This window comes from Anolis carolinensis, chromosome 6 (genome assembly GCF_035594765.1).
Source record: "Anolis carolinensis isolate JA03-04 chromosome 6, rAnoCar3.1.pri, whole genome shotgun sequence".
NCBI lineage: Eukaryota > Metazoa > Chordata > Lepidosauria > Squamata > Dactyloidae > Anolis > Anolis carolinensis.
Genome location: NC_085846.1, coordinates 30,632,104 through 30,645,224, shown reverse-complemented (window position 1 = coordinate 30,645,224; position 13,121 = coordinate 30,632,104). Strand labels below are relative to the sequence as shown.

General features: G+C 39.4%; 1 protein-coding gene across 1 annotated transcript in view; it reads right to left on the bottom strand.

The window, feature by feature from the left end:
* The window catches only part of LOC100555417 (1-acyl-sn-glycerol-3-phosphate acyltransferase alpha), a 33,558-nt gene that overhangs the window by 7,291 nt on the left and 13,146 nt on the right, over positions 1-13,121 (bottom strand). The window contains exons 2-5 of the mRNA XM_016994591.2: positions 11,190-11,323; positions 8,886-9,061; positions 5,253-5,348; positions 4,075-4,147 (exon numbers count right to left, since the gene is read on the bottom strand). Of these exons, the coding sequence (XP_016850080.2) occupies positions 4,075-4,147; positions 5,253-5,348; positions 8,886-9,061; positions 11,190-11,323 (479 nt within the window). The remainder of the gene's footprint in view (positions 1-4,074; positions 4,148-5,252; positions 5,349-8,885; positions 9,062-11,189; positions 11,324-13,121) is intronic.

The following is a 13,121-nucleotide window of genomic DNA, read 5'->3' as shown; positions in this document are numbered from 1 at the left end:
CTGTAGTTAAAAAAAGTCAACTTATTCCCAGATATTTCCTAGTTTTTGTTAAGATAATTAACCCATGTCTCAGTTCTCTTTCATATGTTTGGTCTTTACTTGAAATACAGTATGACCCCAAGCACCCCTGGGGCAGATTAAACCGCTGAGCTGCTGAACTTGTTGACCGAAAGGTCGACAGTTCAAATTCGGGGATCAGGGTGAGCTCCCGTTGTTAGCCCCAGCTTCTGCCAACCTAGCAGTTTGCAAACATGCAAATGTGAGTAGAGCAATAGTTCCCGTTTCAGCAAGAAGGTAATGGCGCTCCATGCAGTCATGCACCTGACCTTGGAGGCATCTACGGACAATGCTGGCTTTTCGGTTTAGAAATGGAGACAAGCCCCAACCCCCAGAGTCGGACACAACTAGACTTAATGTCAAAGGGAAACATTTACCTTTACCTTTTACAGTATGACCCCTGCATCTGCAAGTGATATGTTCCAAGACAAACCCATGGGCAATAGCAAATCCTATTGAATGAACAACTTCCAGCAGAAGTTGGGTCACACTGGAAGACCTAGGAAATGCCTAGAAAAAACATATTTAGACATGGGTAAATGAAATGCAGTCCAATGGGCTCTATGTAATACTGTACTAACACACTGATGTCAGTAGGAAGGCTGTAGCCTTGCCTCTTTCCTATCATGTTAATTTTTTATTGCAGCAATCATATTTCCTTCTGCGCTTTGTTTATTTCTAGGGAGGTAGAAAAGAAGGAATGAGGCACAAAAATAATTTTTATTAGTTCAACAAGTGAGACGAGACATCTAAGCACACCTTTGAGGGCAATTTAGCAGAGATGATGGTTTCTTGGCAACTACATTTATTAATATATAGGTTTCATCACCATTCACCTGTAACAAAAGGACTCTCTTTGGAAAATCCTCCTGTTCAACAGAGCTGGCTTCCTGGCACGCAGAATGTATTGCCTTCATACTTCAAAACTAACTGGCCTGTGACTTGACGGACTGTAACTCATTCAGCTCTCGGAAGGTTAATGGCCAGTGTCCAATCTGCATCATTCTGTATCCCATTATATTCAGATCCCACCCTCAAAATTGTGTAACTGCTTAAACACAGGTGATTTATTATTGTACTCTGTCAGTGCAGCTGAATAAATGGACTGAAATGCAGGAAAGCTCATGCTAAAATAAATCAGTCTCAAAGATGCTGCTAGACTCCTTCTCCCCCATCCCTTTCCTCTTTTATGTCTAAACAAATGAACAAGGCTAGCTCCTTGAATGCTTCCTCAAGGACACTTTAAAACATGCATCACTGCAGAAGGAATCACAGGAATGTGTTTTGCATTTTTTCTGAAGAAGGTTGGAAAAATTTATTATATCTCCATGTGTAAGCAGTTGCAATCAGTTCCATCTCAGAACTGACCCAACTGTTTATATTAGTTTGCTCCAGGTTCTCAGAGGAAATTTAAAGTAACTTGAGACTTTGGCTAACACAGTTCAAGACCATTTTATAGTTGTCCGCATTAATCCCAATCAACTTTGTGCGTTGTTTAGCCACTACAGAGCTGATTCAAATGCCATTTGGAATAAGTAGTCAGTGTAGATGTGCCTTGTGATGAAATGACTTTCTTATATTCATGCTAGGGAAAATAAAATCTTTAAGAATCTTTGGAAGGTATTTACTATTTTTAGAATAATAAACTGAAAATCTTAGAACAATATAGAGTGTTATTCAGAAGATATTTTTCTCCCAATATAAAGACTCATGTATAGTAAAATGGTGTACCTTATCTATATATATAAAAGAGTGATGGCATCAGGGCAGCGGACAAAACAACAAAACTACAGCCCCCCCAACCTCGAAATTTGACAACACAACCTATCATTCACGGCTCTAGGTTGATACAACAAAAAGAAAAGAAAAATAAAGTCCTAATTAGAGGGAGAGGAATAATAGTTTTTATCCAATTGCTGCCAGTTAGAAGGCTAAGCTCCGCCCACTTGGTCTCCTAGCAACCTACTCAGCCCCGGGGACAGGCACAGTTAGGCCTCACTTAGGCCTCTTCCACAGATTATCAGATTTTAAATGGATTATATGGCAGTGTAGACTCAAGGCCCTTCCACACAGCTATATAACCCATTTAGAATCTTATATTATCTGTTTTGAACTGGATTATCCTCTACTCCACACTGCCATATAATCCACTTCAGTGTGCATACTAAACATAAAGACTACCATACAACAGACATTCAATACCACTACTACCTCAACAATTTCTCACCAACACCACCAGAAAATGCCACAGCAACGCATGGCTGGGCACAGCTAGTATGTTATATAAGGCACAATATTTTACTATGTCTTTATATATAATGGAACCTGAGCATGCAAGAGTTTGGTATCCAGAGGAGCCCTGGAACCAAATCTCAGTGGACATCAGTGTATACATATTTCAGAGAAATTATTATCTTTGGAAAGGCACGACCTTGTTAGAAATCATAAGGTAAAGGTTTTCCCCTGACATTCAGTCCAGTCAAGTCCAACTCTGGAGGTTGGTGCTCATCTCCATTTCTAAGCCGAAGAGCCGGCATTGTCCGTAGACACCTCTAAGGTCATGTGGCCAGCACGACTGCATGGAACACCGTTACCTTCCTGCCAGAGCGGTACCTATTGATCTAGTCACATTTGCCTGTTTTCGAACTGCTATGTTGGCAGAAGCTGGGGCTAACAGTGGGAGCTCACCCCACTCCCGGATTCGAACTGCTGACCTTTCATTCAGCAAGTTCAGCAGCTCAGCACTTTAACCTGATGCGCCATTGGGGGCTAACATTTTGAAAAATGATGCCATAACCTTTTGGAAAATGGCATTCACTATAACCTTCTGGGAAATGGAAATCTCCGTGAGAAGCGTTAAAAACTAACTTAGTTAACCTTCTCCCTAGTGGTAAATATCCATTAGTATTCATGCAAGGCAATTAGGTTTCTCGGCTGTTAAACTGATATACCTAGACATCTCTTTCAACTGTTAGGGACAAAGATATGCCAGTGCAAAACACACACACACACACACACCAGAGTTTCAGAAGTGTTCTTTCAGTTGCCCAAAAAAAATCTACTCTCCCTTAAAACGTTTTGATTTAAAATCATGATCTCAAGAGACAAAATAAGTAGACTTATTTAAAAGTAATGTAGTTGCTTCACTCACAAACTTCATGTATTCAGCATACAGGTACATTGCATATTAATCCAGTTACAAATAGGATTTAAAGTAGTTTCTCTGTGTAGGTAACACAGGGCATCTTTCTCATAATCAACAGTCCGAAGTCCAAAGAATCTCTCTGTTTTGAAAGTCGAGTCTCTATAGTCTGTTTCAACTAACTTCTAAACTGTACTTTTTCTACTAAAGTCTCTAGATTGAAAGTCTAATGTCTTCTGATTCTACTGGAATCTGAAAGCACACTCAATGGAGTCTGAGTCCTGAACAAGCCCAGAACAAGCTCTGATAACATAGTCTGCAGCTTCTCCCACAACATAGAGTCAAGGAAAACTGCATACTGAATTATATACATAACAAATAACTAGTGGAGGCTTCAAGAAGGTTGCTATTTCCAACAACATATGTAATACTTGCAGATTTATGTGAACCAAAAACATCATTTTGGGGGTACAGCTACTCTTCACCCTAACTCATTAACTGAGTACCTAAACTTTGAGAGCAGAAGATATAAATTTGCAATCCTCTACACCTTTACTTGAAAGTAAACAAATCTTGCCAAGAAAACCCCATTATAGAATTGCCTTAGGGTTGTCATAAGTCAGAAATGACTTGAAGGCAAACAACAACAACAACAACAAGTGAAAGCAATAAGATTTATACCAGAGTAAACATGATTAGGGTTGCACTGAAACTGATGGAGAAAGAAACTTAACCTTCCAAGTTGTCTCAAGATTAGACATCCGCCTGGCATTCAAAATTTTAAAATGCAGCCCTAATTATGTGTTTCCATTTTGCTTAATCTCAATCGTAGTTTAGTCACCTAGTTCATGGTTTCAATTGATCTTCAGACTCACCTGGTTTTAACTTCTTTTCTTTATAGCTGTAGCAGCATTTTAAAGAGGAGGTCACAATAGGGACAATGGGGACCTGTACAACAACAAAAAATCAATTAATTTTAGAGGCTTTGAGATACGAAGAAAAGGCTTTCGACTATTCCCTTTCACATTCCATTTCTATTAAACGGTAGTCTTTGCAAAAGATGTCTTAAATATTCTAGGTGCTTTGAGTCTGCTTTGGGAGAGATAAAGTGAGGTATAAATAAATATCATCATCATCATCAAAAATTATAATAATAGACCAGGGTTTTTAATTTGCTGGGAAGCAGCTATATTATGGAACATTTCAGAAGTATCGTCAACCATTATCCCGGCACCTTGTATTTATCCAAAGAGGTTCTGGCACTAAACTTGATGTAGGTGACTTACCCATAAAACCAGATATATCATAATAAATAAGTTAACAAGCCTTTCCAAACTATTACATCTCTTGCTATTTTTAATTATTTAAATCATGATACTATTTTAGATAGTGAGCCATTTCCATACCTCTTAGTAGATATTAAGAGACAGCCCATTGTGCAGTGGTTTGAGCACTGGACTATGACTTGAGACCAAGGGGCCCTTCTACACTGCCATATAATCCAGAATATCAAAGTGGAAAATCCACATTAGCCGCTTTGAACTGGATTATCTGAGTCTACACTGCCATATAATCTAGTTCAACGCAGATAATCTGGATTTTATATGGCTGTGTAGAAAAGGCCCGAGTGACCTTGGGCAAGATGCGATCTCTCAGGCCCCATCTACACTGCCATATAAAATCCAGATTACCTGATTTAAATTGGATTATATTAGTGTAGATTGATAATCTAGATTATGCTGCAGTATAGATCCAGCCATATTTTCTTTAAAGTATTTTAAATACTTGTAATTATAATGTTACAATAAATAAGGCCATGCAAAAGTGAAATAAAACTAATGGAGCTAAAATCTGAGAAAGAGAAAATAAATTGTGGAACACTTTTTGAGAACTTGAGTGACAAGAAATCTGAGTGACAATTTCCTTCTTAGTTTTAGCTACTGGAATCAAGAATGACTGCTGCTGCTGCTTCCAAAATGTTAAATCAGTTGACACGATCCCTTTCCCTTGACAAAAACTGCTTTGAAATTATAATTATAATTCAAGAATTTACCTGAGCCTTCAGAGCCAGGTGAAAGGCTCCCCGCTTGAAGGGAAGCAAAGTGTCCTCTGGATTTCTTGTGCCTTCTGGGTACATCCATACCCTCAGCTGGGCAGGCATGCAGAAAAAAAGGACTCAAGATTATCACAAGTTAAAAATGGTACCTTTTTCTAAAACTGGCTCTACACTGCAGAATTCATGCATTTTGTCATCACTTTAATTGCCATGGTTCAGTGCTATGGAATTTGGGGGGTTGAGTTTGGTGAGGCACCAACACTATTTGGAAAAGAAAGCTAAAGAACTTGTAAAGCTATAATTGCCATAGTCTTATGGCATTGAACCATAGAAGTTAAAGTGGTAGACGCACTAGGAGCCTCCGATGGCGCAGCAGATTAAACCGCTGAGTTCTGAACTTGCTGACCGAAAGGTTGGCGGTTCGAATCCGGGGAGCGGGGTGAGCTCCCGCTGTTAGCCCTAGTTTCTGCCAACCTAGCAGTTCAAAAACATGCAAATGTGAGTCGATCAATAGGTACTGCTCTGGAGGGAAGGTAACAGTGCTCCATGCAGTCATGTCGGCACATGACATTGGAGGTGTCTACGGACAACACCGGTTCTTCAGCTTGGAAATGGAGATGAGCACCAATCTCCAGAGTCAGACATGACTAGACGTAATATTGGGGAAAATCTTTACCTTTACCTTTTTAGATGCACCCTAAGACAGCAGAATGCAATTTGCTACTAATCTGTGCTCTTTTGTACCTCTAGCAAAGCACTTGTGCCTTTAACAGCTGTATGGCAAATAACAACAGGAGAGGTTTTCATAGAATCATAGAATCAGAGAGTTGGAAGAGACCTCACTGGCCATCCAATCCAACCCCCTGTCAAGAATCAGGAAAATCGCATTCAAAGCACCCCAACAAATGGCCATCCAGCCTCTGCTTAAAAGCCTCCAAAGAAGGAGCCTCCACCACAGTCCGGGGCAGAGAGTTCCACTGCTGAACAGCCCTCACAGTGAGGAAGTTCTTTCTCATGTTCAGGTGGAATCTCCTTTCCTGTAATTTTGAAGATGCCCTTGTTCCGCATTCTAGTCTCCAAAGCAGAAAAAAAACAAGCTTGTTTCTTCCTCCCTATGACTTCCTCTCATATATTTATGCATGGCGATCATGTTTCCTCTCAGTTTCTCTTCTGCACGCTAAACATGCCCAGCTCTTTGAGCCGCTGCTCATAGGGCTCGTTCTCTAAACCCTTGATCATTTTAGTCATCCTTCTCTAGACTCATTCCAGCTTGTCAACATCTCCTTTCAATTGTGATGCCCAGAATTGGACACAGTATTCCAGGTATGGTCTGACCAAGGCGAAATAGAGGGGTAGCATGACTTCCTTGCATCTAGACACTATATCCAGGGAAGTCATGATACCCTTCTATTCTTCCTTGGTCAGACCACACCTGGAATACTATCCAGAACAACATCTTTGTATATGGGGAAATGTTTGGTACTGGCTGAATTTCTGCTTATTGTGTGCAGTCATTCATGGTCCAGTAGACTTGCCAGACATTTTTAAAAAATGTATTAGGATTGACAGTACATACACCCCTCAGTGTTGTTTGTTTCCAGGATTGGCCACGGCTCCTGAATCAATTCTTTCTAATGCCAATATCCTTTAGGCTGCTTATGTGCTCCCCTGGATTAAACTGCCCAACACCACCACCTCTGTAGTGTGTTTCCTCCACTTTTCATAAATTAAGCATACCCTTCAACATTTCCTAAATGAAAACTGAAACATGTTTGGAAAAGTGACATCAAAATGTCATACTCATGTCCACAGAAAAACATACAAGTTAGGAGACGATTTAGAAGTTGGTTTTGTCTTGAACCTAATATGTTAGGCACATTAACAGCACTGAACCTTGGCCAGAGTGATGTAGTGGTCTGAGCACTGGACTATGACTCAGGAGACCAGGGATCGAATCCCCACTCAGCCATGAAACGCACTTAAGGTCCCTTTTACACTGCCATATAATTCAGATTATCAGATAATCCACATTATCTGATTTGAACTGGATTATATGAGTCTACACTGTCATGTAATCCAGTTCAAAGCAGATCAATTGGATTTCATATGGCAGTGTAGAAAGGGGCTAGGGCTACAAACCAGAGGCTGGATTGTTCCCTATCCTTTTATGTTATTCCTACTTTAAAATAGTAGTTTAAATGTTAATACCTTTTTGCAATTTGTTCGCATTTCTACCAAAAACTGCAGTTCACCTGCTGAAAGATCTTTTGTTAAAGTTCATTCCTTTTTACAAGTATACAATCAGAAATAAGCATTACTGAGTTAAATGGAGCTTACCTGCAGGAGCTAATAATGCATAGGATTACAGGCATGCCCTATAAACTTTGTGTGGAATGTGCTTTCAAGTTGCCTCTCAACTAATGGCATCTTCACGAATTTCATAAGGTTTTCTTAGGCAAGGAATACTCAGAGGGGTTTTTACCAGTTCCTCGGAAATATAGCCTACAGCACTTGGTATTTATTTGTAGGGACCCATTCAAGTCCTTTTTCTTCTTGGCATGCATGTGAAGCTAAGTTTATATTCTCATAAACATATCCAGCAATAGCTTTTATTGTTCCTTGTCAGTCTTATCACCTTCATGAATTCCCATAGGATGACTCCCCTTTCACACCCCCTTCCCTCCATATACACAGGACACACAGGTATCTGGGGTGGATGGGAGGGGGCAATGAGGAGAGAGCCTGGGATGGTGGTAGTAGTAGCAATGGGAGGAGGAAAAGGGCATTCTTCCCCTTTACATACATCTCCTCTATTAATACACTTGTCTTATTCAAAGCTCTAGTGAACTTTTTGTTTTCAAGAAAAGAGAGGTGAAAGTAGAGGTGTTCCTCTACGCCAGTGATTCTCCACCTGTGGGTCCTCAGGTGTTTTGGCTTACAACTCCCAGACAGTTTACCAGCTGTTAGGATTTCTGGGAGTTGAAGGCCAAAACATCTGGGGACTCACAAGTTGAGAACCAATGCTCTATGTATACATGTTACAATCTGAGGGTAGGATCTGGTCCAGTAGTTTGAAGTTACAAGACAGTAGAATTTGACTGATCATTAGGAAGAACTTCTTGACAATATGAGCAATGGGACAAATTACCCAAAGCAGTCATGGGGGTCTCCTTTTCTGGACATTTTTAAAAAAGAGTCCAGATAGCTACTTGATGGGGATACTTTAGTTGGAGATCCTGCATTAAACAGGATATTGGGCTAGATCAGTGTTTCTCAACCTGTGGGTCCCCAGATGTTTTGGCCTTCAACTTCCAGAAATCCTAACAGCTGGTGAACTGGCTGGAATTTCTAGGAGTTGTAATCCAAAAACCTGGGGACCACAGGTTGAAATTCACTGGGCTAGATGGTCCATGAGGTCCCTTCCAAGTCTATTATGGTTATATGGCACTGACATTTCAAAAGTAGCTAAAAATGGGATGACTGAAGATTAATTAGGACTGTATCTGCCATATCATTACAGTTGGAGGGTATGAATACATTCACTCATGTCACACTATCCTTGCTTCCCACGGGACTCCCCTTCCAATGCTGGACCCCATTTCTGCTTCCCTCACTCCAGGGTTTACTCACATTCTCCTGTCTCATGATCTGCGCAACACGGTTCATGACGTCCATGGCACTCTTTTTGTTCTTGCGGTCGATGAAAATTAAGCCACACAGCCAGCAAGCCCAGCCTACTGGGCCCATATACAGCAGCTCCTTTTTGGCAATGGTCACACAGCGCTCTGGCATAACTTCCAACATGCCTTAAAAATGAAAAATGTGTTTTGTTACTGGAGAACCTCAGCTGACAATTAAGCAACATCATCTAAAAATTATTGCTCCTGACAAAGCTAGGTTGAGAAAATTGATACGTATTTCATTGTCAACACTGTTGATGGGAAAACATTCTCTACTTCACCTGAAGGGCTTTAGGTATCTGTTTCTTGAGGAAATTGTCAGAAACATTCAAAATTAACTAGGTATTTTTAATTACAAAAATGTGAGTCAAGCACTGAAAAGGTTACATGGATGCAATTATTCAGCAAAAGCTGATAAAATAGTAGGTGTGCCTGTAGCTTAGTAGGCTTCAGTATGAAAAAGGCCTCAGTATGAGAAGGCTTCAATGTGAGAAAGCCTCAGTATGAGAAGCTTTGGCGAGAGAAGCCTCAGGTTGAAGGCTTCATGTGTGAAGCTACAGTGTGAAGGTTGCTGTGTGTAAAACTACTGTGTGAAGCTTCTGTGTAAGTTTGGTATGAGAGGAGCCTCTGTGAGAGTGAAGCTTTTTATCTGCATGAGAAAGAAGCCCAGCATGAAAGCAAAGAAGGAAGAATAAAGAACTTTATTTGTGTTATGGAAACCTTGTTTTCGTAAATAGTGCAACCATATTATTTTGCTATAAAGAAAAGCCTCCAAAAGAAGAGATAACATTGGTCTGTGTGTTTTTGTTCTTTTTATCACCTTTGGCTACTGGTGCTGGGCACGCTGCTGCTAATAAGTTACTCTGCTATATGTTTATTAGGTGGGCCTTTTGTTAATAAAGCCACTTGCCCAACAGTAACTGCCTCACTTTGCCTACTGGAAGGCTGGAACCAATCCCTAAATCTCCTCACCCATGTCCTCCTGCCTAGCACTTCTGAACTATTTTGGGATTTTATCAGAGAAAAGTGGAGGGGACAGAATGCAAACATTGCATTGAGTGTTGGACTGGGAGTCTTGGAGTCCAGGGTTTGAATTCTGACTCAGTCAGAATTGGGTGACCCTGGACAAGTCATACTCATCATTTTTTAGGGCAATGGGCAAATGTCTTCTTAATAAATCTTGGGGGGAGGAGGGCTCTAGGAAAAGATCCCCAGAAGTTGGAGTTCACTTGAAAGTTCATAACAACAACAGCATCACTGTGCCAAATGTTTTTAAGTTTTCTTCATCCATCCTTTTAAATTCAAAACAAAAACCACAATTGTAATCTTTTGAATCTGTGGTTACAACAATATTCAGGTTTCAGGCTAACAAGTAGGTACATTCTAATAGTAATTTGTCAAAGTTCAATTTTCATATCTGAATTTCTTTTTTCCTCATTAGGGAGATCACCACTGTGATCTAAAGCTGAAAATACCAGCAGCAGAAATTGAGAATTTGACACAAAGTTTGAATTATGACATTCATCTTGGGGAAAGTGTTCTACTTTTATAAATCTCTAATTATTTATTGTGCAGTACAGATTTGAATAACTCTGATTGAACAATATTGCAGCTGGCATCCAGTTCAGTAATTATGAGATCATAAAACTGAGCTTGTGATCTCGTAACACATGATTCATGTTTACCATTGTTAATGACCAAGCATCTCCTTCTAAACCTAGCTTTTTAGTTTGGCAATATGTACCCTTACTGAAGGGTTTCCAGGATGTATAAATTGGAGAACTGGTAAAAGATTCTGTGGTGCTTTCCTGGTCACAAAGTACATTGAGACAAGCAGTTATAGGAGGACACTATAAGGGATCTTTCCAACTGCCTGTTCTCCATGTGACATCTGACCAGGCAAGCAATTCCATCATTTCCCAATGCCTCAAAGTTTTAAACTGGGTTGCTGCCAGTCTGAAAATCTGGAAAATGGCATCATTAGATGTAACTATGATGATGGAGCTCCATCATTGTAGTTACAACTGATATACAATACTTGGCCTATATTTTAATTTAGGATCCACTCCACCAGGTTGGCTTTAAATTATGAATGGCCATTTTTGTTCCTCTTAAATTCATCAACAGCTTTCTACTCTCATCTTCCCACTTCTGAGTTTAAGGGTGGGTAAGACATTAAATAAGTAATAATATAATTCAAATCTTCTGTTTCCATCCAATGCTAGATTTCAGATTTAATAAGCTGGTAACTTACCCAGAAGATCCAAACAGCTCTGATGGTTGGAAACGATCACATAAGGCTTCTTGATATTCAGATTCTCAGAACCCTGCACCATGAACTTAATGCCATAGATATTTTTGAGTGGCAGGATGCTGAGATGCATAAACCTACAGAGAGAAGAGGTTTAGATTTGTTTGTGTAAAGAATGCCAAGTTGTTATACGCATTTAGTTGGCACATTTGTAACCTTGCTCAGCAAAGTTCTATAGACACTTTATGTAATAATTTAAAGACAATAGATAACATGATTTTTGTTCCTGGGTTATACATGTCATCTCCTAATTGGTTCTATCATAAAAACATGGAAAAGGTTTATTAAACTCCAATTTTTTTTGTTTTTACAGAACATCCCGCAGCATATTTTGCTATCATTTTTCAATGAATATCTCATAGAGTCTTAACCAATTCAACATAGTTTGTGGTAGCCACGAAAACGAAGTTTCTGAAGTTAAAAATCCTGTAAATGCTCCTTTCTGCCTCTCAGTAAAAACGCAACAACAATACACCTTTAAAACAAAGGTTTTGTTGCCAAGGTAACCAAAACTAATTTTAATGTAATTCTTAGAATTAGCAGTAAGGTAGTTAATTTGCACACATGTTTTTGAACAATTGATAAAGTCATGTGTCTTTCTGCTACACTGTTTTAAAAGCAAAAGCTGTGGAAGGGGGACATTTGAAGATAATAAGATTGCACACATAAAATTCTCAAAAGAAAATGCAAAACATATAGATTTATTGAGCTTAAAGTATAGGAATCTCCTGAAAGAAAAAAAAAAGCTGGAATTAGGGATGTATAATAAGGTGGTTGCATTTGCTGAGCCCAATAAATTATTTAGAGAGGTGGAGAAAAATGAGGCTGAGAAGAACTCTAAAGCATCTCATTAAAGGGAGAAATTGGCTTTTATAAATAAATCCAGTAAACAAAATTGCAAAGGGATGCATATTGGACCAAAAAAAGCAGCCCAACTTTATTTCAACACTAATTAGTTCTGAGTTAGCACAATCTGACCAAAGGATATAGGGGGTCATAGTGGATGTTGCTTTAAAACTGTCATCCAGTGCATGATTGATGTTTTCTTTTTAAATATCTAAGGTGGGCAAAAACAGAGCAGAAATCAGATATAGCACTGTCAATATCATATTTAAAAATATCATATTGACCTTATACAAATCCATACGGAAATCCTAATTGGAATATCATGTACAGTTCTGCTCACTGTTGTAGAGATGAAAATGAAAAGTAATGGGCAACCAAACCTGTCTATGAGTACAGTCTGCAATTTTTAGGGCTGCTTAACATATTTTTAAATGTACAGAAACATAATAGTGATATATAAAATGATGCATCTCTTATGATCAAAGGCTGGATCTACACTGTCATATAAAATTATCTGCTTTGAACTGGATTATATGGCAGTGTAGACTCATATAATCCAGTATAAAGCAAATAATGTGGATTATCTGCTTTGATAATCTAAATTATGTGATAGCATAGATCCAGGCTTAGATTCCAAGGTCATCCACTTAGCCCGATCTACATGGCCATATAATCCAGTTTCTGAATCCAGATTATCTGCTTTGAACTGGATTATATAGTAGTGTAGCTCTCACCTTAAACAGAATGTAGGAGATTTAGGACAGATAAATGTAGATCACAGGTCCCTTCTATACTGCCATATAATCTAGTATCAAATCACCCTATGAGCCTGCACAATCTCTTCGATCTTCCGGAGAGACTCTCCTCTCACTTCCAGTTCTATCACAGGCACGGCTGGTTGGAACGAGAGAGAGGGCCTTCTCTGTGGTGGCCCCTCAGCTTTGGAATTCCCTCCCTAGGGAGATTAGACAAGCCCCAACCCTGTCAGCCTTTAGAAAACAGCTAAAAACATGGCTTTTCCACTGTGCA